This window comes from Taudactylus pleione, unplaced genomic scaffold, assembly GCF_031769625.1.
Source record: "Taudactylus pleione unplaced genomic scaffold, aTauple2 ptg000886l, whole genome shotgun sequence".
Taxonomy (NCBI): Eukaryota; Metazoa; Chordata; class Amphibia; order Anura; family Myobatrachidae; genus Taudactylus; species Taudactylus pleione.
Genome location: NW_028285287.1, coordinates 1,819,337 through 1,846,970, shown reverse-complemented (window position 1 = coordinate 1,846,970; position 27,634 = coordinate 1,819,337). Strand labels below are relative to the sequence as shown.

Sequence of the window (27,634 nt, the reverse complement as noted above, 5' to 3'; positions counted from 1 at the left end):
GGCGGGGGTACGCATGCGCTAATATTTCGGCCACAAACCCAAACAAAACGTCCATGGCAGGAAGGAGAAGCGCTGCGCACACAGTGTGACGCAACCAACAACCACTCCCCCCTGTGTACCGGTTCTGTACACCCCTTGTCGTCACATTGCGCCTGCGCGTAGCTAGACGCGTCATGTCCCACCCCCTGTTGTGTGTACCGACTCTGTACGACTTCTGCTCACCGTAGTGCGCCTGCGCACACCTTAGACGTCACTATATCCATCCAATCTGCCCTACCTTCTCTGTAGCGACCCAGGCAGTCTCGTCTTTACCTGTCAGCGCGCATGCGTATGGTATGTGACGTCAACGTCCTAGCCAGCCATCCCGTCTTCTGAGTAGCGGCTGAAAGAACCCGCTGACCGCATTGCGCAGGCGCACACTCTGTAACGTCCACTAGTCTATAGCGCTTCTCCCATCTCCACTGTATAGCGGCTCAGTCACCCCCCCTGCTCCCAGCAGTACGCATGCGCACAGGACTGTCTCCCGCGCAGTCACTTTGCGCCAAGTGCGCGGCCGCCGCTGGGGGAGGGGAGACGCACGTAAGCATCCGCGGAAGGAGTGAAGCGCAACAGCGAGCACGGAAAGGAGCAGCGAGCGCCCGCCACCTCCCCCGCCCTCCTGTGACAAGCGGGCCCGAAATGGCCGGGGCCCTGATGCTTCCCGCAGACCGCAGCCATTGCAGAAGGAGGGACCGGCGGCCAGTCGGCTAGGCCCCGGATAGGCCTCGCCACATCTCCGGAGCAGGGAGCGCCCACCCCCTCCCCGGACTGCTCTCATCCGAGGCTTTACTGTCAGGGTGACGCCGAGGCTGCAGGCCTGCACTCCCCCCCCCCCCCCCTTACCGTTACTCTGTCTCCAGTGACCGCCCTCCAGCCAGCACCGAGCCCCGGAGGCCTGTGTATTCTCCGTCGTCTGTCCAGCCTCCCGGGCACGGTCATGGAGACTAAGACGATTGTGTATGATCTGGACACGTCCGGTGGCCTGATGGAGGTAAGCAGGGAATGCCGGCAGTGCGTGCAAGAGTGACAGGCCTGGACAGTGGTATCTCTGTGTCCCTCTCCCCATTCTCTGTCCCCTCCGGCAGTGACTCCCCAGCAGCAACACGGACAGCCTATCCCCTTTTGCAGACTCACCAGCAGCAACACACAGTCCTCTCCTGAAGAGTCCCCAGCAGCAGTATGTACCCCCCTGTCCCCGCCTGCAGAGAGTCAGCAGCACGTACCCCTGTCTTTTCCTGCAGAGACTCACCAGCATGTACTCCTTGTTCCTCTCCACTCTGTAAGGTTACAGTATGCCTTTGTATGAGGGTAGCAGTGCTGCAGCAATAGGCACTGTCAGCATTGTGTTTCTGCTGCCCTTAACACAAGGCACTGGCCCAGGATGGTATTATTGGAGCAGTGATTTTCCTCCTGCATTGGCATACACTGTATTCATGCTTATGGTAATGACGTTATTTAGTATATTGTAGGACCAGGTTACATCACCTATTACTATCACCAATGCCATGGAGCTAAAAATGAGATGCTGGGGTTTACTGAATTTGTCTTTAATCCTTTATCCCTCCTTTTACTAGCAAATCCAAGCTCTTCTGGCACCCCCTAAGAGTGAAGATGGGGAGAAGAAAAACCGGAAGCCTGAAAAAGAGCCCAGAAGAAGCGGAAGGGCCACCAACCATGACAGCTGTGATAGCTGCAAAGAGGGAGGGGATCTGCTCTGCTGTGATCACTGCCCGGCCGCCTTCCACCTCCAGTGCTGGTAAGAGGCAGCAGGTCCCCTATCTTCCCATTTTGTAACACAGCACAACAATATATATTATTTTTTTTATTCAGCCGTTAATGTTTTTGTATCTTAAGTCTATGGTACTATTATACTTGCAGTTTTCTTTCATTTCTATTTGAAGGGCTGCTTTGTCCACTAAGTTTATCCACCTTTGTTATTTATTATTAGGAGTTACAGTGACTAATTGCTTATGTCGTTTAGTGATCTGTAATGGTTGGCTGGAAATATAGTAGCTGCTTTCTATCAATGTTTTTTCATGGGGGAGATCCTCTGGGGGAAGGGTGTTTCACTAATTTGCATAACGAATATTGTGCATATCATTACAATGCTGTTATGACCAGTGTTTAACTTGTGGTTATGATTGTCCTTCCTCCTATAGATATTGTAAACCTATTGATAATGCTGTCGCTCACATCTCTGTACCTTGCTTCAGAAGTTTAAAATAATATTCACTGGTTTCCTTAAACTTTTTAGAATCAATGTAATTTGGTATTATGCTGTTGGCAATGTTTTGCAATCAGCCACCAGTAGGTGGTGCTTATGCTGCCCTTTCTCAGTCAAAAACAAGAGGAGCTATGTTCTTTCTTTCATTAGGCTCAACAATGTCGTTTCATCACAGCAGTGAGACTGTGTTTGCGTTTGACCAATTGCATCTAATTTCTAACTCAACCTTTTCTGAATTGGTAAAGAGTTTTTCTGTTTTACTAACCTTTTAAGCACAGTACACTGTTTAGGTGCTTAAATAGCAATTCATGATCTTAAGTTTGGTTAATTATGTTTGCAGTGTTACCTGACGATTGCTATTTATTAGTACTAACCTATCTCAGTCTAGAGTATTACATTGTTGACAAGTTACATTTCCAGTTACCGTGGGAGAAAATAATATAATTAGGCCTGAATAAATCTCCTTGTAAATGCATTCAGTGGTGCTGGGAAGATTGCCAGCATTGTTGTTCAAGGACAACCTTTATGTTATATGATTGAACACTGTCGTGTGTGTAAGGACTGCTGTGACTGCCTAAATTTTTGCAATAAAAAGTATTTAAGAGATGTTTTCTGGTCCATAACCATAAGTATGCGTGTTGTGGTTTGCATGTAAATGGTTACATCTGTCATAAGTGCAATTGTATTATGTACACTGAATTCCACAAAAAAGTATTCTACTGTTTGTGTACATATCATGTTTTGCTGCTGCTTATATACAGTGTAGTGATGCTAATCATTATAGTAGACATTACTTTTAGTGGACAATTCAGTTAACTGCGAGCCAGCTTGACCCACGAGAACGTTAGCGCATATGTCACACTAGGGACCGAATTCAATTGTTTCAGCCCCCCCTTCGTGCCCGATGAAGCTATTCTATTGTTGCTCCTGTTGGGCATGAGCCGTTACCGGAGCCGGCATTTCAGCTTGTACCCCCAGGGGTCCGAGCTGAAATGCGTGAAAAGTGACCCTTTTGGGTGCCCAAATGGCACTTTTCGCGATTGCGCACAGCAATTGAATACCGCCCCAGCTAATCTTGAATTTGCAGGTTTTCGTCTGCTGTCCCATTGGGCTGCGTACAAATATCTGTAAAAGCGGGGAGAGTTGATCTGTCGTCGCTGGCCTTTCCATGCAATTGTAACGTCACATCACCGGGCTCATAGATAATTAAACTGACAATTGTCAGTAATTGTTTTGCTTTTTATAGCTCATTAATTGTGTGCATCTGATATATTTTTTATTTTTATTTTTTTTTTGAAGAGGTTGGTTCAGCAAGTTAAGCCACTATTTAACATATTTATCAAAGGCTGTGTGTGTGACTGAGCTGAATAATATGTATGAAATGGCTGGAGTATTTGTATTTAAATATGTCCACTATGCTCTCCCTCATTTCTGCAGCAGATTGCAGTGTTCTCTAACAAAGCAGACACATTAGGACACTGTTATACAATATGTGTGGGAGTTATACTTAACAGTGCTGTATATCATCTTAATATTGTATTTTACCTTCATGGTTCATATCTGAAAATAAAAATTTAGAACTTGTGGTCTGTTTTGAAATAAAAAGTGAGTAATGTGTGTGCTGTGTAAACAATGACATTTAAACCACCAAAGGGAGGTGTCACAGACAGGAAGTCATTTGTACAGTGTAGATAAAATGTTGGACTTGCAGAAAGTTCAGTTTGTAATGTATTATATAGGAAACCACTGTGTTCTGTTTTTCTGTGCTGTGGACAGATGCAAATGGTATTATACAAATCATATATTCCTGTATGGATAAAATGTGCATATTCCATTGTATATATCTTTTGCATTTTCTTATGTAATTTCTTTGCGTTTTACTCTCAATACAGTGATTATGTTCTGTGTATAGATAAAGTTCATATGGGGAGTGTAAACCTTTCCGTTTGTGATGTCTCCAGAGAATAAATAAACAATGGTGCAATAACACACATGCTACTTTTAGATTGTCCTGTAACTTATTCCTGAACTTTAATTTCTATAAATCTTGTGTTTAAAATCTAGTAGTTTAATGGTGCATTGTGTAATGCTGCCCATCCACTAGGCGATTAAACCTAGCGATGGAGTGATAACGACGGTCGTTATCACTCCATCGCTTGGTATTCGCCCTCAAATTGGGCAGCTGGTCGTTTTTAACATCAATCATCGCCCGAACATGATGGTCAACCTGACGACCGGCGTCGGGTTGCCATGTTCGGGGATGATTGATCTGCATACACTGAACGTTCAGTGTATGCAGTCCACCCCGCGGGAGACATCGTAATCGTGCCGTCGTCCCCCGCATCGTTAAGTGCATTGTCAGCATTAGTCTGTTCAACTGATAATATAACTTTAAAGCTTAGGTTTCTATTTCCTTATTTAGTTTCAGCATTATCTGTGAGTTTGTTTATTTGCAAATAAGATTTTGTTTTGAGTTTGGATTCGAGTCCAACCAAGTTGCAGTTTTTGGAGCAGCAGCATCATACATCTTTTCACTTTTTATAGTGTCTGTTTTTGTATTCTTATTTGTTTTTACTATGAGCAGCCAAGTAGAGTTATACACAATATGCTTATAACAGTGATGGACAAAATAAAGTGGAATTCTGGAGTCAGTCACAGAGGCCTATTTATCAAGCATTTTTTCATAAAACTATATAGAAACTGCAGTTTCTGCATATTTTTATGAAATGTTTTAATACTGTAATGCAGTAGATTCCACAGAAACAGGGCGGATTGGGACGCCGGGAGACCGGGCCACTTCCCGCTGGGCCAGCCTCCTCTCTGGTCAGCATCCACTGTCACCAGACTGACAGCGGGCCGGAGCTGTCAGTCTCATATCCTCAGTCTGGTGTCTGGGCCGGCCTGTGCAGCGCAGCGCCGCTGCCTCTATGACCAAAGTGCATGGCCCCACCCCCTACCTTTCCTCCCTGGGCCTGGGGCTTATCATTGACAGAGTTTAGCAGAAGTGCTCGGGGACCCGCTGGCCGCTCCTCCTCCATGCGGGTAGACGGCTGTGAGCATGTGCCTTCACAGACTGAAGCAAATGCCAGCACAGAGCAGCACACATATATCAGGGCTGGCTGCCTGACATTGCTTCACATAGGCTGGCTGGTCTCTTGGGAGAGGCCAGCCAAGTACTGGGCTCAACGTGGGCTGCACGTATCAGCCTTCTACTTCCGGCTGACCTGCTCCTCGTCTGAGTCACTGCATGTGCCGCCTCCCCTCACAACACTGCCCTGGCTCACTGCTCCCTTTGTACAGGAGGAAAAAAAAAGCAGGTACTACGGGGGCAGTGGCACTGTGTATGCTGGGGGCTAATATGGGGCACTTTATATACTGGGTTAATATATAGGGGCTGTGTGTACTGGAGGGTGTAATATGGTTGTGCTGTGTGTACTGGGGGGGTAATATGGATGTGCTGTGTTCACTGTGGGTTAATATGGGGGTACTGGGGGTTAATATATGGGTGCTGTGTGTACTGGGGGGGTAACATATAGGTGCTGTGTTCACTGTGGGTTAACATGGGGTGCTGTGTGTACTGTGGGTTAATATATAGGTGCTGTGAGTACTGGGGGTTAATATGGGTTGCTGTGTGTACTGGGGGGGGTAATATGGATGTACTGGGGGTTAATATGGGGGTGCTATGGGGCAGTGGCACTGTGTATACTGGGGGCTAATATGGGGGCTTTTTATGTACTGGGGGTTACTATATAGGTGCTGTGTGTACTGGAGGGGGTAATACGGTTGTGCTGTGTGTACTGGGGGCAGGTAATATGGAGGTGCTCTGTGTACTGTGGCCTAATATGGAGGTGCTATGTGTACTTGGGGCTAATATGGGGGGCACTCTGTACTGGGGGATAATATATAGGTGCTGTGTGTACTGGGGGGTAATATTGTGTACTGGGGGGTAATATGGATGTGCTGTGTGTACTGGGGGGTTATATGGATGTGCTCTGTCTACTGGAGGATAATATGGAGGTGCTCTGTGTACTGGCGGGTAATATGGGCCACTGTAATGGGGGTCTAATATGGAGGTGTTCTGTGTACTGGGGGGTACTATGGGACACTATGTACTGGGGGGGGTAATATGAGGGCACTGTGTGTACTGAGGGCTATAATGGAGGTGCTCTGTGTACTGGGGGGTAATATGGGGCACTGTGTATAGTGAGAGATATTATGGTGGAGGTCACTGTATACTGAAAGGTATATCATGGGGTTGTTGTGTATACTGAGTGGTATTATGGAGGGTGCTGTGTGTCATACTAAGGGGTAATATGGAAGCACTGTGTACACTGCAGCGTAATTAGAGGATGATGTGTACAATTAAAAGATGAGGCTATAAGAGGGCAAAATTAGAGGGTTTTAGGCAACCCTATTATTCACAGTCCGGGGTACTGATCTGATCAGGGACGTAACCATAATGGGGCCCGGGGGCATAAAATGAATAACTGCTGAGGAAATAAGGGCATGATTCAGAAGTGGATACAATGCTGATGTTTTGTGCGGCTGAGTAAATTGTTTTGGACTGAGCATGCGTCAGTCGTAGTGCAGATAAGCCAACTTACCGACAAAGGCTGCAGTAAGGACATGGACATAGAGTGATTGACAGGGAGCGTAGGTTATAGGGGGTAGCAAGTAAAAGAAAATGCAGGCATGTTGTGAACATTTATGATAGTATATGCTTGTCTGCTCATATGTCTGAGTTGCACTGCCCATGCATCGTAATGGTGTTCGTACAGAGTTGCAGCGCATATTCAGATGCATGTACAGAGAAGTGTATTACAAATGTGGGGGACGTTCCTGGGCGGTTACAGCGCTTGGCTTATCGGACACAGATGTAGGGTAGTATGGGAGTGTTATTGGAGTGACACAGGCTTGTTGATGATTGTGGTTGTTTATAGAGACGCTGAATCACTCACATAGGAGGCCGTACATAGACGGATGATCTGCACCCAGCATAGGGCTCGTGAAAGTTTAAATGGTGCAACCTATGGAGGCATCTAAAGATGCACAAAGCACGATTGTAGCGTCTGTACACACTGACAGTGAGCGTCTTAGTACTTAAAATTCAGACACATGGACACTAGGGAAGAGCTTTGGAGCAGCATTAGCATAAAGTCTCAGACGCAACTGCAGCAAAAGATGTGAGGAAAGCTGCAACTGCCACTGACTTATGCTGCTCATCCACTACACGATGCGCGGACGACGGCACGATTACAATGCCATAGTCTCCCGCAGGGTGAAGTGCATACACTGAATGTTCAGACGTTCAGTGTATGCAGATCAATCATCCCCGAACATGGCAACCTGACGCCGGTCGTCAGGTTGACCATCATGTCCGGGCGAGGACTGATGTTAAAAATGACCAGCGGGCGCACGCATCGATGGTTGCTTTTACTGCCCGATCTGCGGGCGATTACCAAGCGATGGAGCGATAACGACCGTCGCTAGGTTTAATCGCCTAGTGGATGGGCAGCATAAGAGTTGGGCCCCATGAGGAAAGATCCCGGCCCTACACAGACCCTCCCCCATTAGGGCTGCTTCCAGAAATTTCCCGGGCTGGTTTCCCATCCCAATCCGCCCCTGCACAGAAATCTCCTGCAGAAGGCTCATTAGTGCCGTAGATCGGAATCATTGGCCACTACGATCTGACCAGTATGCACCCAGGAACTGACATTGTGCACATGCAGATTGCTAAAAGTATTGGCTACATGGCCTTTAGGAATTTACTGTCGATATGAATTAGCTGACATTACAACAGGTGACTTAATGGGGGAGATTCATTTCAGTGAGATGTTGCATAGCGCTAGGAATGAGTTTCCAGAGCTAGTCAATGGTCCCCATCGTGCCCTGCACTTACATCGGGAGATGCAGGTAACTGCGCCTAATGCCAGCTGTTTAGTCGCATTTACTTGCTTTCTCTGACTTAAGTGACATCCTCGAAACAAGCATCACGCCACTAGTTTAATTGGATTTCTTTTCTGCACCTCAGGAGGGTGCAAGCATAAATCCTCTAGTCGCTGGTTAACAGTGGCCAATTGAATAGCTCCGGTAACCTTTTCAACATCGCACTGAATTGAATCACCCCCACAATTTGTCAAATCAAGGTGGTGTTTAAATGGTCATTAAAGTGCTGGCTAATCCAATCTGAAAACTTACCATGTAACCTTAAATATATATTTTCCACAGAACTTGAGATATTTGATATTTACTTTTTCTATGCAGCTGAGTGAAAGCTATTCTGATGTGTTTTTTCAGACTCTGAGTTGGCAACAAGAATGCATTGTCCATGCGCATAATGTTTCCACAATAATCATAGCTTTATATGTCATTGTTTTTTTTTTCTTATACGTGGGAAAACCTACCGATAACGTTTGTCGAAGTTGTTAATGTTCTAGTATATCTTATATGAAGGAACAATCATTTAATGTTTTAGCTTTCCTTTTCAAACAGAAATAGGCTACAAAGTTTGATAAGTATAAACTTTGAAATATCATTGGGGCACATTGAATTTAAGGTGATGTGCTCACAGATCTACCATTTATGGTAGTGCTGACATTACAAATTTTCCCTCTCGCCTCTTTGGAGGTACAAGGGAAAACTTGAGCTGTGGGAGGATGCAATGTTGCTGTTCTGGAAGGTTGCTTCCTTTGTGTAGAACTGAACTTGCCCCATTGACCAGTGACCGTGCTTAAGAAGTTACCCAAGTGATGCCTCATCTGTTTTCTGGCCCAAGTAATATTGGAGCTTTGTCTCTAAACTTATTTGTAGTTCTCATTAAAAATATTCAATTTATTGGCTGGCTCAGCACAATTATTAACTGAAGTCCTATCATATCCTGCGTAGCATTTTGTGAAAGGATTGTGGGGGAGATTTTAATAAAGCTTGGAGAGAGAGAGCACCAACCAATCGGCACCTAACTCATTTTTCAAACACAGCCTGTAAAGTGACAGGAGCTGATTGGTGGGTGCTATTTATCTTCAATTTTATCTCTCTCCAAGCTTTATTAAATCTCCCCCTTTGTTTTTCTATAAGACTATCATTTTCAACAATCGCCTTTTTTCCCTCCTATCATTTGATAGTATTGGCTACATAGTTGCCTTTGAATATAACACAAAGCTGCCAACTAGCTACATTTGTATGAAGTGCTAAAAGCCCTGTCCACCTTTCTATCAAAGGGCATCAAAATGATATGACAATATAAAGATAATGGCTGCAGTTAAATAATAAATCCGAGTAGAATTGTGACTCGTTGGGGGAGACTTGATAGTTTTTTGCATGTCTGAAAGTAATGTGTACCTGATGGAGCTATTCAATTATTGTTCACGCGGGCACCCATTACTTATTCCGCCTGTCGCACCCAAATGCATCGGGTTTAACCGCTAAACCCGTCTAAACTATTCAATTTCATTATTTTCACTTCTTTTTGGACTCCTTAGCTAGCTGGCTCCTGAGAATTAACCAACCCTGAGGTTAGATATAACGTATGGAGGATAGATGTGGACACATCTGTATGTATATCTAGAAGTCACTCCACACATAACGCAGGAGCTCCGTGTGCCTCGGTAGAGCGTCTTCTGTGCAACTTCTTACCTTCAGATGTGTATTATTAAGCATGCTGCATATCATTTTAATCAGCAGAAGCTGCTTGTGCGTCCTATTCACAAAACTGCGCAGAACACAGATTTGAAGGTAAGAAGTTGCATGAAAGACGCTCGGCGTTACCGAGTCATGCCACAGCATGGCGCAATTAGAAGTGCTGTTTAACACGCAGAGGCTAGATGTATGAGGACACATCTATATGTAGGTAGAGCTATAGCATCACTGTATTTTAGCTTTACAACATTACCGAAATACAGTGCTGATAGAAGTATACACTGGGAGGTACTGGTCCTAATGACAGGCATTAAAGAAAGTATAGGTCTGTGCTTCATGGAGCTTATGGTCTAGGGGTAATTCAATTTGTTTCTTAAGGCGCTCTAATTAATGGGTGCCCAATTTTACGATTCAATTGTTTTTGGGAACCTATTATCGTGATTGTTGCCCTTAATTAGACCGGGTTTAGCTGTGTCAAATGGCTAAACCCATCTAAAGTTCCGGTTAGTGCGCCCAAAAGAAGACTTGGCACACACTTCTGCTCGCCTACTCAGGAGGGGGCGTGCAGAAGTCCCAGTGGCTATTCACTCCCAAAAGGAGCTACAATTGAATTGCTCTGTGAGTGCCTGTCGCTGACAGCCGCCGGAGCTAACAATTGAATCGGCTGTAAGTGCATAGGAAAACAAAATAGTGTTAAATAATACCCCTCTCTTACACCAGAGCTAAAATCCAGGTAGCTCCTTGGTGTAAAAGTGGACTGGGTTGGGTAACCCGGCAATCCAACCCAGGTAACTTACAGGGTTTTACACAGGAATAACCCCTGAAACCCTGCAGTGTAAATGGCGCGATCCAGGTCACGATGACCTGGATCGTGCCGCATGCCTGCCGATTGGTCGGCTTCAGTGGCGTTTGGAGATGACGTCATCTCCAAACATCCACTTCAACGCCGGAAAAGCCGGGTCACTGCGGACCTGACACCGGGGTGAATGGCTCGGGAATATCCTGGGTTGGCGCCGGCTAAATTCCAGGTCTGATCCGGACCCGGAAATTAGGTATAAAAGCAGTATAGCTTAGTCTTTGAAATTGAACATTGCAGTTCTCCTTGTGCTACTAGTCCTGAGATGTATGCAATGCTGCCAGTCACTGTGCTTTGGGTAAGTATAGACTGTCAGAAGGAGAAAATAAAAACTTTCTGAAATAGAATACCCATTATGGATCTTCTGGTCAGACCTTGATGCCTTTTTTTTTTTTTTTTTTAGGAAATTTCTGAAAGTCATTGAGAAGGTGAATTGTCAAGTGTTAATTTGGGTTCCTTGTTTACAAACTAATGGGAGTGGTCTGAGCAGACATGTTCCACAGGGATACAATGCTTATGTAATCAGGTTTATTTTTGCCCAAGAGGTTTATTTGAGGCCATATACTTCCTGTCCTTATGACAGTCTTATTAACCAGTGGGAGAATAAAACAATATGTTGTTGTTACTCTGTGGTGGTGGTTTATTCTTTAACACTGACATTATTTTTACTTTCCTCAAAGAGAAAATCGCAGACATTACTTTGAATATATAGATAATTGTAGATAGTTTTTAATAGGTTACTAGATGTATTTAGTTTTTATAGGGCCCATTATTTAATTCCTATAGTATAAATAAATGGATTTGTTTGCAAAGAAGTTGGGCGATAAGCCAGTCATACCCATAAAGAGGATTTCCTGTACCGGTTTTTGCTTTGCACCTGTGTGATCGAAGTCATCGGCTTTTAAATGTATATCTAGCCAGAGCAATGTGACAGGACTAAAATTTTGTTTTTTTGTGCATGTCTCGTCATTTTGCACTTGCTAAACAAGCATTTTAGATTTGTGTTGAATGCTATCAAAGTAATTTGTTATTTTTATTAATATTTTTTATTTATATGGTGCCACCAAGTGTCTGCTGCATCATGTAGGGAAAATTACAATGATACCCGCATACAGATGTGTTCTCACACTCCTATCCAGAATAGTGAGCCCGCCAGGTCCCGTGCAACTCTGCTAGCACGGAGCATTTCTTTTGTGTCCTTTTAGTCCGAAAATACGTAGTCACGATGCGACTAAGACAGGGTTTGGCTCCTACACTTTCATCCTGGCTCCCAGATTTTAGAAAAAATTGTCAAGCCCTGGACTAAGATGCTCCACGAGTCTGGTTACTTTGATGTGCGACGGTTGTATTTTCTGTGCGACTGAATTTGCGACTTCGGATTTTTGCCCTATTCAATTGCAGAACGGGCGAAAACGCGGATGTGCAAATGTCGAGACTAGGGAAAAGGACTATTTTGGGGGAAATCAGTCTGTACCCCCAAATAAAGCCTGTGAGCCTGGTAATCAATATAGAAGTGTATTAATAGCTGTAATAAAAGTGTTTTGTGTACCTAAAGTGAGTCAATGGGCTGTTATATGCACTTTACATTAGTGTGGAGAAATTAGAGAGCATTTTTTTTGGTGTTAATAAAATGTTGGAGTTAAATTGGGGGTACATTAAAATGGGTACTAGTATATATATTTTTTTAATAAAGTGCATTTTAAAATACTTAAAAAAAATAAATAAATACCTGCTGCAGCTCCCTACAATACTAAAAACAGCTGTCCCCATCCATACAGCCTCCCAAAATACCTTACCCAGTACTTTAGACACATTTTCCATCAAGTAAAGAGACCAAGTGATGATATATGGTTGCGCCTAGGCTGCTCTAGTTAAACTTCTTCTAGAAGAAGAGGTATCCTAATTGACCTCTCAAAAGACTTGAAAACAAAAATATATAGCTTTCCCGCTATGCTGTTTTAGCCGGGCGCGGCGCCCTACCCTCCTTCTGGAGGGCAAAAAGCACCCTGCCCCCACAGCCTGCGGGTGCAGTCTTCACCCGCAGGTTGCAGTGTCCCGCGGGTGGGGAAATGTGCGCATGCGCCCAGCATCTATTCTCCCTGTTGGCAACGCTTGGGGGCTGCCCGGCGTGTCTGTAGGTGCAGGGCACGCCCCCAAGAGTGACAAAAGGGGGACGCGTCTTATAGCCACGTCCCCTTTTTATGGAAGTGCACTCTTTAGCTCTGGCGCCCTGCCTGCCGCCGGAGCTAGAGTGAACACTAAAATAGAAGTGGTTATACCTGAGCTCCCCCAGCCAAAAAGTGGTATAAAAGACTTTTTACTCAAACGGTCACTTTTTGCACGTTTCAGCTCACCACATACTTGGGTGTGAGCTGAAATGCCAGCGCCGGCAGCTGATCACACGCGGCCGGAGCATCAATTGAATAGCTCTGTTTGGCGCGAGGTAGGTGTGGGGGGATCTGTGGAGGGGGGTTTCTCCTCTGTGTCCCACAGCCTTCTTGTTTTATGTCTGTGTCTTTTCTGTTTTATGCTGTGTTTCTCTGAGTGACTGTGTGTACCATGTCCAACAGAACCAAGGCTTCTTAAAGGCTGTTTGTCTGTTCCAAGTGTAACAACAAACAGACCAAGCCACATGCCACTGGGTCCACGTTATGTGATGCTTGTATAACAACGGATTCACAGATGGCGATTACTAGCTCTCCATGGGTCACTGACATGGTAGGAGTTATGTCAGATTTAACATCTGAGTTGGCTGAGGTGCGCAGGTCTCAACCTCTCTGGGTAGCTGACTTAACCAAGTCTCTAGACACCCTGGTTCAGATGATGGGTACAGTGGTCCCTACACACTCCACTTCCTACCAAAGCCCGTCTCAAAAGCGTACTCTAATGACTGTTCTCCAGTCAGAAGAGTCGGACGAAGATTTCCTCGCCACAGAGGATACCGTAGAGGGTGAATTGGAGGAAGTTTTACAAGAAATTAACAAGATCCCATGTCCACTGACTATTTAATGTGTATCCAGAGATGGTGCAGAGGGTAAAGCACCTGTTCTGCATCTGGGCGTAGTTTTCCGTCTAGCTTCCCTTTTCCATCATCCATGATGGAGAAGTGGGAAACTCCTCCTCCTGTAGATGTCTGTTTCCCGTCTCACTAAGAAAACAGCACTTCCGGTGTTGGGAGCTACTATTTTAAAGGACACTTCGGATCGTAAGTTGGAGACAACACTAAGATCTATATATACCGCAACGGGAGCTCAACTTAGTCCTAACCTAGTTACCGCCGGGGTTAACAAGGCTGTGGTTTGCTGGGCTGACCAGCTGATTTCAGGTTTGGACTCGGGTGCTTCCAGGCAGAATTACGTCTATTAGCAGAACACATCCTTGAGTCTTCAGTTTACTTGGGAGAAGCTTCAAAGGATATTAGTCAGATTAGTGCTCGCATATCTGCATCTGCTATTTCAGGACGCAGAGCTCTGTGGTTGCGCGCTTGGCAGGCGGACGCAGAGTCCCAGCGTGTGGTTGAGGGTTTACCATTCACGGGTGACCTGCTTTTTGGCCCAGAATTGGACAAGTGGATATCCCAAGCCACGAGGCGGTAAGTTCTCTTTCCTCCCGTCTGCTGCTCCAGATCCCAGAAGACCTTATACTGGACCTTCGTTTCATTTCTTTTGAGCCCCTCATTCCTTTCATGGTAGAGCCAGAGGTGCTCCTACACAACCGAGAGGAGGTAGAGGTCGTCCTCACATGGTTGCACGTAGACTAGAGTCTAAACCAGCTGAAAAACAAGTGGCATGACGGTTTTCCGTCCCACCTGGGGTCTCCTGCGGTGGGAGCCTACTTGCAAGAATTTCAAGTTCTACAGGAGGCTATCAGGTCTCTAGTAGTGTCATCTGTGTTAGTTCCGGTTCCGGAGCATCAGCGAGGTATGGGGTTTTACTCAAGCCTGTTTGTAGTCCCCAGACCGGAGGGTGCGGTCATGGCCATCTTGAACCTCAAGTCCTTAAACCTGTATCTAAAGATGTATCGTTTCAAAATGGAATCTCTGCAGTCCGTTGTTGCGAGCTTGGAACCAGGGGAGTTCCTATTATCCCTGGATATCAGGAATACTTATCTCCATTTTCCCATGGGAACCACACCAAGCTTTTCTGCAATTTGCCAAATTGAAAGATCATTTCCTCGGCTCCCCGCATATTCAACAGACTCATAGCAGTCATGATCGCTCTCCTTCGGTCATCAGGAGTGAACATAATCCATTATTTGGACGATCTGTTGCTCAAGGCTCCATCAGTATCTCTTCTATCAGATCAATCACAGAGGTTAGTCCAGCTGGTCCTCAGACCAAAGAAGGTGTCAATGCTTCTTTGTCTGCGTCTCTTAGGAAAGATGGTAGCTGCTTTCGAGGCACTACAGTTCGGCTGGTTTCACTCCAGGGGTCAGGGTCTCATCTGCTTCTACAATGACAGATCCGTCTGAGCCCGGTTACCAGAGTGGCCTTCTCTGGTGGACGCAATCCACCAACCTTTTAGCGGGCCGGAGATTCGGAGTGTGGAACTGGATCATCGTAACTATGGATGCCAGCCTCCGTGGATGGAGAGCAGTAGTCCTCGATTACCACTTTCAGGTTCAAGGGTCCCCTCTGGAAAGGAAGTGGGCCATAAAGGCGTTGGAACTCAGAGCGAACAATGCTCTGATAGAGGCAACAGAGTTTCTAAAGGGCTCATCCGGTAAGAGTTCAGTCCGACAGCACGACGGCAGTCGTTTTCATCAACGGCCTGAGTCACATGGCTATGCGAGAAGTAACTGAGATCGTCCGGTGGGCCGAGAACCAGTAAGTAATCCTGTCGGCGGTATTCATCCCGGGTGTGGACAACTGGGAAGCAGATTAATTAAGTCGACAGGATGTCCAGAATGGAAGCTTCATCCAGACGTGTTCAGCGCGCTGATACGTCGATGGGGATGTCCTCAGGTGAACCTCATGGCGTGACGACTGAATTGTCAGCTCCCAGTATACGTGTCAAGAACTCGAGATCCGCAGGCGGAAGCAGTAGCTACTCTGAAAAGTCAGTGGATCTACGACTTATCTTTTTCCTCCAATTCCGCGTCTTCCTTGTCTTCTAAAAAGGGAATAAACAAGAGACAGCCTCTGTAATTCTCGTGGCTCAGAACTGGCCTCGGAGAAGTTGGTTCTCGGACCTTCAGTCCCTATTGACAGAAGATCCGTGGTCCTTTCCTATGCGCCCGGATCCTCTACAGCAGGGTTTTTTTCGTACACCCCAACTTAGCGCAACTGCGTTTAACGGGGTGGCTCTTTAAACCAATATCCTAAGACGCAGTGGCATCCCAGACGCGGTTATACCCACTATGATGCGTGCCAGGAAGCCAGTTTTAGCTGCGCATGATCATCACTTCTGGCGTGCTTATATCTCATGGTGTTCCGGTTGGGGTCTTCTGTCTAGGACTTTTCGTTTATCCACGGTTTCTGCTTTTCCTTTAGACAGGTCTGGATTCTGACCTTCGTCTAGGAACCTTAAAGGTGCAAGTCTCTGACCTTTCCGTTTTCCTTTCAAAGGAAATTGGCCTTCTTTCCTGAGATGCTGACATTCTGTAAGGGGTCTTGCGAACGCAGCACCCTTTCGTACCTCCAATAGCTCCCTGGGATCTAAACTTAGTGCTTCTGTTTCTTCAGTCGCCCATGTTGAACCTTTGGAGGATGTTGATCTTAAGTACCTGTCTTGGTAGACGGTCCTCCTCCTGGCTCTTGCTTCGACTCATAGAGTTTCAGAATGGGGGGCTATGTCTGATAAGCACCTTACCTTGTGTTTCATGCTGATAGGGCTGAACTCCGGACGGTAGCCGCTTTCCTTCCCAATATTGTGTCGGCTTTTCATACCTATCAGCCTATTGTGGTACCGTCGTTGGTGGAGGACTCTGGTGGTTCTTCTGCCTTGGATGTGGTTACGGCTCTCCGCACCTAAGGAGGGACGCTGTCCTGGCAACATAAGTTTGTCGTTTTTTGTCCTCTATGATGCTGTTCGGAGGTGTTGTCCATCGTCTAAGCAGACTTTGGCACGTTGGATTCGGCTGACTATTCATCTAGCTTATGTTCGTGCCGACCGTCTGCCTCCTTCGTCCATTTCGGCTCATTCCACACGTTCTGTGGGTGCGTCATGGGCGGCTGGTAAAGGAGCCTCCTCGTCACAATTGTGCCGTGCGGCCTCCTGGTCTTCAGTTCACACGTTTGTCAAGTTTTACAAAGTGGATATGTTTCCTTCTTCGGCATCCCGGTTTGGGCACCTAGTTCTGCAGGCGCCTCAGAGCGCTCCCGCCCGTAGGGAAAAAAACTTTGGGACGTCCCCAGCGTAAGCACCTCCAGTGTCCCCTAGTGGATGAAAGAGAAAATGGGATTTTGGTACCTACCTGTAAATCCTTTTCTCTGATTCCACAGGGGACACTGGACGCCCACCTCATCGCTCTTTGCCTGCCTGTTCGGCTTGTTCTGTATGTTGTATGATACAGTTATTGTGTGTTCTTCTCTCCTTTTCTTACTCCACTTGTTCTCCATCTCCTCTCTGTCTTAATTTTCTAAACGGAGGGCTGATGGGGCATAGAGGGGGAGGAGCTTCACACTTCTAAATTATTTAAAGTGCCGGCTCCAGTTATCCACGCCTCAATACCCCAGCGTAAGCACCTACAGTGTCCCCTGTGGAATCAGAGAAAAGGATTTACCGTTGGGTACCAAAATCCCATTTTTACACTGCACTTTTCTTACTATGGCGATGCCCTGGGGCGGCTTAGCTGGGCCAGTTTGGGGGGGTCCTGCACCCTGGATTTGAACCCTAGTATGTTAGGGACCTACCCTAAAGAGGTTACCTGGATATGGTGGCTAGGCCCATAACCTTGGCCGTGATTATGCTAAAAACCTCTTGACTGTAATATTTTATTGCATTTATATATTATCAATAATTTGGAGTTGTGCATCTGAGATTTGTCTGTTTGTGGATTACAATGTCTTCTAAAGAATCAAAAGCTGCACAGAAATTTTTCTCCTGCAAAAATTGTGCAGAGAAATTTACACAGGGACAGTTAAATACTTCCCTTCTTTGTGTTTCAGAGTCAGCCTACCTGCACTGATCAATTTGTATCAGTCATCATCTGTCTGCAGAACTTGTAGCTTCTCACAGAGACAGAGGTGGCCAGAACTCAGACATCTGCCATCTCAGAACCAGACTGGGCTCGTTCATTAGACTGATCTTTAGAGGGACTCACCAAAGTTATGTCGAGCCAGGTACCCCCTGCAGCCTCGTCATCTAAGGTCCCTACGAAGAGACTGATTCCTAATCCCCTTAGGTGGGATGACTCTGAGGAAGAGGAGATACAGAAGAAGGAGGAAGGTGAGGTCCAGGAACCAGAGGAACAAATTCCTCAGGTGTCGGAACCTGTATCTCATGGCGTAGAGGCGCTGATTGTGGCAGTACACCAGGTATTACATGTTGAAGAGATACAGTGGTGGATAAACAGTCTATCTTTAATAAAAAGACAGACAGGCCGCCACTTTTCCAGCGTCTGAGGAACTGGATGAGATCCTAACCTCGGCGTGGAAACACCCAGATAAAATTTTCAAATATCACGTAAGCTTTTATCTTCTTACCCATTTCCTGCAGAAAGTTACATGAAACTCCTCCTGCGGTGGACCCTTCAGTAGAAAACACCTTAAAATCTGTTTATACAGTGGCAGGTGTGTCCCTTCGTCCCGCGCTAGTCAGTTGTTGGATCAACAAGGCTGTAGAAGCATGGGCTACACAGCTTTCAGAGGGCCCTAAGGCAGGTGTACAAGTAGACGAGCTGATTCAGTTGGCAGATCAGATTGCATAATCAGCCACTTTCCTAGGGGAAGCTACAAAGGACCTATGTAACCTTTCCGCTAGATCCTCTGCCTTGGCTATCTCAGCCAGAAGAGCGCTCTGGCTACGACAGTGGCAGGCTGATGCCGAGTCTAAAAGCAGTGGAGGTTCTCCCTTTCACAGGAGACGTCCTGTTTGGTTCCGAATTAGATAAGTGGATTCTACAAGTGGTAAGTCCACTTATCTGGCTTCAGCGGCTCCGCCTCCTAGGAAACCAGTTGCAGGACCGTCCTTTCGTGTTCCAGGTAGATCTAGAGCCCGTTCCAGAGGAGCTTCTGCTATCTCCAGGGGTTCCAGAGGCCGAGGAAGTGTCACTGCATCCTCGTCCCAGCAGGACAAATCTGCTGTTATACCTTCTGCATGATGCTCTACCTTCTCACTTGGGGGATCCCAACTTGGGAGGTCGACTGCAGAACTTTAAAGAAGAATGGATCCGGTCTTGCCAGGACGCCTGGGTTCGGGACATCATTACCCAGGGGTTGAAGTTGGATTCAAAATCCAACCTCCTCCTCGCTTTTTCACAACCAGGTTACCACTTTCAGCAGAAAAACGAGTTGTGATTCAGGGGGCAATAGACAGGCTTCGGTTGTTTCGAGTGGTAGTGAATGTTCCGAACCATCAGCGGGGTCAGGGTTTTTACTCCAGCTTGTTTGTGGTTCCAAAACCAGATGGGTTGGTGAGACCCATTCTGAACTTGAAGGATCTCAATACTTATCTGCGTGCTTTAAAGTTCAAAATGGAGTCCCTGCAGTCCGTCATTGCTTGCCTCGAGAAGGAAGAGTTTCTCGTGTCCTTAGACATAAAGGATGCCTACCTTCACATTCCCTTCTGGTCTCCGCATCAGGCATTCCTTCGGTTTGCATTGAAAGACTCTCATTTTCAATTTCAGGCCTTACGGTCTTTCCTCAGCACCAAGAGTTTTTACGAAAGTCATGGCCGTGATGATGGCCCTGCTTCGGATGCAGGGTGTTGCTATCGTGCCGTATTTGGACGATCTTCTTATCAAAGCACCGTCAGTAACACAATTGTTACAAGACATACAGGTAACTCAGAGTCTGCTTTTACAACACTGTTGGATCCTCAATTTCCAAAAGTCATGTCTACAACCTACACAGCACCTGCTGTTCTTGGGAATGATTTTGGACACGGTGGAACAGAAGGTGTTCCTTCATCAGGACAAGGTATCCTCCATTCAGCACATGGTGTGGATGATACTGCGTCATCGAAGAGTATCAGTACATCTGTGTATTCGATTACTAGAGAAAATGGTGGCGACCTTCGAGTCCATCCAGTACGGGAGATTCATGCCCGGCCATTTCAATTGGATCTACTTTCCCAGTGGTCGGGGTCCCATCTCTTTCTCCACAAGTGAGTGCTATTTGTCCCCCAGAACTCGGAACATCTCTCCTTTGGTGGCTGAATTCCTCTCACCTGTTAGCAGGAAAGCGTTTCGCTGTGTGCAATGATCGTGCTGAGCGAAAAAAAATTGTGGGTCCCAGGGACCCCTCACTTTAAAAAAGTGGGGTCCTACTCCACTGTTTCTGGGTCCTATCATATATTATGAGAACAGGGAGCAGTCGGGACAGTGCTGAAGGTAGGTAGAAGGTGGTGTAGAGGGTGTTAAAGGCAAGCAACAGTTTGGGTAGAGCTGGGGTTTAACTGCTTTTGAATGCACTTGCTGACATTTAATCATATATATATATATATATATATATATATATATATGTTTTTTTTTTATTAATAAATATATATACACACACACACACACACACACACACACACACACACACACACACTAAACTGACCTTTAGAAAAACTAAATTACTAAAGTGCTAGCAGCCAGCTCTAAGAAAGATGGTGTCCCTCCATGTCAGTGCAAGTGTTCTCTTTCCCCCTTACAGACCTTTAATCACCATGGCAACCAGTTTGTCCAGCTCTGATTTAAAGGAACACATCAATTTTCTACAATATACACGCTTACTGCACTACCCTACTATAAGTAATATGGATATTTGAAATAACTGAGCATTTCCGTTATGAGAGGACATCCGCTATTAAAACTGTTTCATTATTATTTGCATGTGTCTTTTGTCTTTTTGAGTCTTAGTAATATTAATGGAGAACTATAAAGGGGTAAATTATATCTATCTCATGGATTAAATGAATCTCTCATTACAAATTATTTTGGAATAAATTTTATACAGGATATAATTTTTTTTTTATACACATACATAAACGCATACACATATATGTGTGTGTGTGTGTGTGTGTGTGTGTGTATATGTATATATATATATATATATATATATATATATATATATATATAATGTCTGTATAGATTTTTATTATTTATATGGCGCCACAAGTGTTCTGCAGCGCCTTACAAAGTACATAAATAAGTGAACAAGAAATGAGTGACTTACAGTACAATACACTGCAGGACAAGGACATGGTATGTATACATTGCTGAAATAGTGAGTAAAACACTCAAAATTAGCAGCAGGGAGTTGGCAGTCAAGTGTTGGGTGTCCTTGTGGGGAGAAAGGAGTAGAAAGTATAAGGAGAAGCATATGAGGGAAGAGGCCCCTGCTCGTGTGAGCTTATATTCTGGAGGGGAGGACAAACAGGCGTGACACAGATTGGGTAGACAGGGAGGAAAGAGCATGAAGTGGGTTAGGATGAGAACTGGAAGGACTTGATGAATTAGTGGGTTTTCAGAGCCTGTTTGAAGGTTTGTAGAGATGGGGAGAGTCTTGATAGGTAGAGGGAAAGAGATCCAGAGGTAGGGAGCAGCATGGACAAATCTTGGAGGCGGGAGTGGGAGGAAGTAACCAGTTGGCAGAAGAGACTGCATGCTTTTGTTGAGCGAAGTGGACGGGTGGGAGTGTGAAGGGAGATGAGGTTAGAGATGTAAATGGGAGAGGATTGGGTGAGGGCTTTGTAGACGAGTGTAAGAACCTTGAATTGGCATCTGAAGGGGAGCCAGTGCGGGGCTTGAAGGAGAGGGGGGCAGATGTAGAACGTTTGGAGAGGAAGATGAGCCAAGCAGCAGCATTGAGGACAGATTGTAGTGGAGAGAGGTGGGAGTCTGGGAGGCCAGATAGGAGAAGGTTACAGTAGTCCAATCTGGAGATGACCAGTGAGTGGGTGAGAGTTTTAGTAACATCCAGGGTGAGAAAGGGTCTAATCCTGGAAATATTTTTGAGATGGAAGCGGCAAGACTGCGAGAGGCTCTGAATGTGTGGTTTGAAGGAGAGGAAGGAGTCCAGGATAACTCCTAGACAGCGCACTTTGGGACTAGAGGAGATAGTTGTGCCATCAATTGATGAAATTGTGGGAAGTGAGGTTATGCGAGAGGATGAGAAGATGATCAGCTCAGTCTTATGGTGCATACACACGATCAGATTTTTCCTTCAGATATGAACGATAACGATTTAAAAATCGTTCAGTCGTTCATATCTGAAGGAAAATCGTTCATATCTGACATGCCTGAACGATGGACGATCAACGATGCGCGTTCCCGTTTGTCAGATAACGATATCTGACATCTGATGGGTTTGCAGTCAGACTTGGACGATTCCATTCATTTTAATGCAGTCAAAAATCGTTCAATCGTTCAAATCGTTCAAAACTTTGGTAAAATCGTTTAGATCGTTTAATCGTTCAATCGTTCATCTGACAAATCTGACAAGTCTGACAAATCTGACCGTGTGTACGCTCCATTAGACAACTTTAAGAATGCGCTGGGACATCCAGGAAGAGTTAGCAAAGAGACAGTTGAAGATACGGGTGAAGAGAAAAGCTACATCTGAGTATCATCAGCAGCATAGAGATGATATTGGAGGTCAAAAGAGTTGATGAGTTCACCTACAGAGCATTTATATAGGGAGAATAGGAGAGGTCCAAGAACAGGACCTTGGGGAATGCCTACTGTTAGTGGAAGTGGGGGGGAAGAAGAGTCATGAGAGCAGACAGAAGGAATGATCAGATGGGTTGGACGACAGCCAAGAGAGGGCCCTGCCATGTAGACCAAGGGAGTGAAGGATTTGCTGGAAGAGAGGGTGGTCTACAGTATCAAACTCAGTAGAGAGATCAAGGAGAATGAGCAGAGAGTAGTGGTCCTTGGATTTGGCAGCAAGGAGGTCATTGCTGATTTTCGTGAGGGCAGTTTCAGTGGAGTGAAGAGAACGGAAGCCAGATTGAAATGAGTCAAGGATGGAGTGGGAGGAAAGAAAGGTGGTTGTAAACAATAACAAGGCACATCTGTTAATTCAAAACCGTTCCAGGAGACTACCTCATAAAGCTGATTGAGAGAATGCCAAGAGTGTGCAAAGCTGTCATCAAAGCAAAAGGGGACTACTTTGAGGAATCTAAAATGTAAAACATATTTAGATTTGTTTAACACTTTTTTTTGTTTACAACATAATTTCATATGGGTTCTTTCATAGTTTTGATGTCTTCAGTATTAATCTGTGTTGAAAACAATTTAAACAAAAACCGTTGAATGAGAAGGTGTGACCAAACTTTCTCTCTCATCCACTAGGGGACACTGGAGGTTGCTTACGCTGGGTATAGAGGTGTGGATAGCTGGAGCTGGCACTTTAAATAATTTAGAAGTGTGAAGCTCCTACCCTCTATGCCCCACCAGCCCTCAGTTTAGAAAATGTTCCCTTTGGAGCTGGTCACAATCTGCTGTGCTCCAGCAAGACATTTATTTTTCATTTAGATTTATTTTTTTCTTTAGATCTTTTACACTTGGTGGGTATCCTTTGCCACCTCTCTAAAGGTGGGGTCCGGGTACCCGGCACCCTGACTTGTTAGAAGCAGGAAGGAGTGCACAGTGCTTATACCAAAAGCACTGACAGCTGCTTATTGCCACAGCACATCTCTAACAAGGAAAGAAGAGAGTGCTGAAGCTGAGAGAGCCCTCCGGGGAACGCAGTGAGTATGTGGCTGCGTATTCCCCGCTGCTCCCCTCACCCCCCCTCTGCTACCCATCATGCACTCCCTTACTGCCCAGGTACTTAGCGCTACAGCGCTGATAACTATTCAGCCCCCGCTGGTAACCGCGCGTTAGCGGCTGCAGCATAGCGGGGCTCACACGTGTTCCCCGCCCGCTGGGACCTTCACTGCGGCAGCGGGGCTCTGTATGCCGGCAGTGTTACATGTGGGAGACAGCAAACACTGTCGCTGCTCCCACACGTACCTTCCGCGGCCGCTCTCCCCAAGCCCACCCCCACCCCCCCCTGCCGAGAGCTTTGTTGTCGGAGCAGGGGGCACTGTAAAAGTGTTGGCTCCTCCGTTTAACGGAGCTAGCAGCCATTTTCAAGCCCTGGGGACTTGAAGCAATGGGCGGAGCCTATATAGCGCGGGCGCTCTCTCTAAAGGCACGGCAGAGAGCTGTTATGAACAACGTCTATGCCGTTTTTCACTCAACCTGCACCTCTCCATCCATAGAGGTAATGTGCAGCTGTCATGGCTCCTGTTTCCACTACAGGATCCTGTGCAAAGGACTGTAGGTGATTTACACTGAGGAAGTTTGCAGTGTAGAGACAGAAGGCTGGATTCCTCTGCAGCCATCCCTGTGCTGGAGGACATTTACATCACCTGACTACAACCCTGGTAAAGAGGCTGTAAGTAACTGGGTTGTAAGTGCAGGGGAATCTGATCTGTGGGAGGGGGTACCTCCTCCTCTGTGTCCCAAACCAGCCTTCTTTGTCATTTATTTTGTCTTTTCTGTTTAATCTGGGCTGTGTGTACCATGTCCAGCAGAACCAAGGCTTCTCAAAAGCGGTTTGTCTATTCCAAATGTAACAACAAACAGACCAAGCCACATGCTACTGGGTCCATGTTATGTGATGCTTGTATAAAAATGGATCCTCATGTGGCTATTACTGACTCATCGGCTCCTCCATGGGCCGCTGACATGGTAGGAGTTATGTCAGACTTAACGTCAGTGTTAGCTGAGGCTCAGCCTCCCTGGGTGATAGAGGGGGAGGAGCTCTGGTTAACCAAGCACCCTGGTACAGGTTATGGGTACAGCGGTGTCTGCACCCTCCACTTCTTATCAACGATAACACAAGAGCGTACTCTTAACGACTGCTCTCCAGGCAGAAGAGTCAGAAGAAGAATTCATCGCCACGGAGGATACCGAAGAGGGGGGCAGTACCCCTCAAGAGTTAGTCTGCCTCTGCCGGGGTGGAATCTCTAATTTTGGTGGTCAAAAATGACCTGAGGATGTGTTTCCTGCATCCCAGGAGTGTGAATTATTTCACGATCAACCTAAGAGCTCAGCTGTTTTTCCGTTTTCACAGCGGTTCCAAATTCCACGTCTGTTTCCGTCAAACCATCCTTTTGCATCATCCATGATGGAGTAGTTGGAAACACCTCCTCCTGTAGATGCGTCTGTCTCCCGTGTCTCTAAGAAAACAGCACAGCACTTCCAGTGCCGGGAATTACAGTGTTAAAGGACCCTTCGAATAGTAAGTGAGAGACAGCGCTAAGAAGCAGCAGGGGGCTCAATTAGACCTGCCCTTGTTACCGCCTGGGTTAACAAGGCTGTGGTTTGATGGGCTGGCCAGTTGATTACTGGACTCAGGTATTATCAGATATCTGCGTATATGCTATTTCGGGCCGCAGACCTCTCAGGTTGTGCGCTTGGCAAGCAGATGCAGAGTCCAAGCGTGCGGTGGAGGGTATACCATTCACTGGTGACATGCTTTTTGGCCCGGAATTGGGTATCCCAGGCCTCGTGGGGCAAGTCTTCTTTCCTCCCACCTACTGCTCCGGCTCCCAGAAGAGCTTACCCCTTTGTTTCATGGTAGAGCCAGAGGTACTCCCACGCAAGCTAGAGGCGGCAGAGGTAGAGGTCGCCCACACACTGTTGCAGGATCCTTAACCAGCTGAAAAACGGGTGGCATGACGGTCTTCCGCCCCACGTGGGGTCTCCTGCGGTGGGAGTCCGCTTGTAGAAATTTCAAACAGTGGATTCGTAGACTAATATCCCTGGGCTACTGAATAGACTTCAGAGTCCCCCATCCACCTTGGTTCTTCACTACCTACAGACAAGGCCAGGGTTCTACAAGAGGCTATCCAGTCTCTAATAGTCTCATCTGGGCTAGTTCCGGTTCGGGAGCATCAACGAGGTATGGGGTTTTTACTCTAACCTGTGTTTGGTGCACAAACCGGTTGGTTCGGTCAGACCCATTTTAAACCTCAAGTCCTTAAACCTGTATCTGAGGATGTATTGTTCCAGAAATGGAATCTCTGCAGTCCGTCAGGGGTGAGACCAAGGGAATTCCTTTTGTCCCTGGATTTCAAGGATGCCTGTCTCCATGTTGCCATTTGGGAACCGCATCAAGCCTTCCTGCAGTTTGCTATACTGCAGAATCACTACCTATCTTGAGAATTACCGTTCAGGTTATCCTCTGCTCCCCGCATTTTTACAAACTCATGTCAGTCATGATTGCTCTCCTTCGGTCATTGGGAGTGAACATATTCCCTTATTTGGACGACCTATTACACAAGGCTTCAACGGTAACTCTTCTCTCAGACCATGCTTTACTGACATATCACACTTTTTAATCCAACACTGTTGGATAATCAACTTCAAGAAATCACATCCCTATCCATCCCAAAAGCTCCTGTTTCTGGGCATGATCTTGGATTACGGCATCAGAGGGTTTTTTTCTTCTGATAGACAAAACCCGGGATATCCGGTTGTTCAGTTAGTCCTCAGACCGAAGGTGTCCCTACTTCTTTGTCTGCGTCTCTTGGAAAAAAAAAATGGTAGCTGCTTTCCAGGCACTACAGTTCGGATGGTTCCACTCCAGAGTGTTTCAACCGAACCTCCTGTCACAAGTCTCAGGTTCTCATCTGCTTCTGCATCGACAGATCCGTCTGAACCTGGTTACCAGAGGGGCTCTCCTCTGGTAGACACAATCCAACAATCTTTTGGCGGGCTGAAGATTCGGAGGGTGGGATTGGACTATCGTAATAACGGATGCCAGCCTTCAAGGATGGAGAGCAGTAGTCCTCAAGTATCAATTTCAGGGTAGATGTTTTTTGGAACAGAAGTGGCCCATAAATGTGTTGGAACTAAGAGCGATTTACAATTCTCTTATAGAAGCAACAGTGTTTCTAAAGTCTCGTCCGGTAAGAATTCAGTCCGACAACTCGACGACCGTCGCTTAAATCAACCGACAGGGCGGGACTCTTAAGTCGCATGGCCATGCGAGAAGTAACTCAGATTCTTCCGTGGGCCGAAAATCAGTCAGTAATCCTGTCAGCGGTATTCATCCCGGGTGTGGACAACTGGGAAGTAGATTACCTAAGTCGCCAGGACATCCATCCCAGGGAATGGAAGCTTCATCCAGACGTGTTCTATGCACTGATTCATCGCAGGGGGTGTCCTCAGGTGGACCTCATGGAGTCATGATTAAATCATCAGCTCCCAGTGTCAAGAACTCGGGATCCGCAGGCAGAGGCAGTCGACGCTCTGACCGTTCCATGGATCTACGACTTCGTTTACCTTTTTCCTCTGATTCCTTTTCTTGCTAGTCTTCTCAAGAGAATGCAACATGAGTCTGCCTCTTTCATTCTAGTGGCTCTGGCCTCTGAGAAGTTAGTTCTCGAACCTTCGGTCCCTATTGGTAGATGACACGTGGCCCCTTCCTCTGCGGCCGGATCTTCAGCAGGATCTTTTCGTCCACCCCAATTTAGCGCAGCTGAGTTTAACGGGGTGGCTCTTGAAACGATATCTTATGATGTAGAGGTATCCCAGACTCTGTTATTCCTACCATGCTGCGCGTCAGGAAGCCAGTTTCGGCTGCGCATTATCATCGAATCTGGCGTTCTTATATGTCGGGGGTTTTCCATCTAGGATTTTTCGTCCTGACGGGACAGGATTATGGCTTTCGCCTTGGAACTTTAAAGGTGCAGGTCTTTGCCCTTTCCATTTTCTGTCAACGCAAATTGGCCCTC

General features: G+C 46.3%; 1 protein-coding gene across 1 annotated transcript in view; it reads left to right on the top strand.

The window, feature by feature from the left end:
• The first annotated feature begins 342 nt into the window (after positions 1–342).
• PHF12 (PHD finger protein 12) overlaps positions 343–27,634 on the top strand; it is a 122,531-nt gene continuing 95,239 nt past the window's right edge. The window contains exons 1-2 of the mRNA XM_088459002.1: positions 343–1,030; positions 1,614–1,795. Coding sequence (XP_088315128.1) covers positions 977–1,030; positions 1,614–1,795 — 236 coding nt within the window. The 5' untranslated portion in view covers positions 343–976. The remainder of the gene's footprint in view (positions 1,031–1,613; positions 1,796–27,634) is intronic.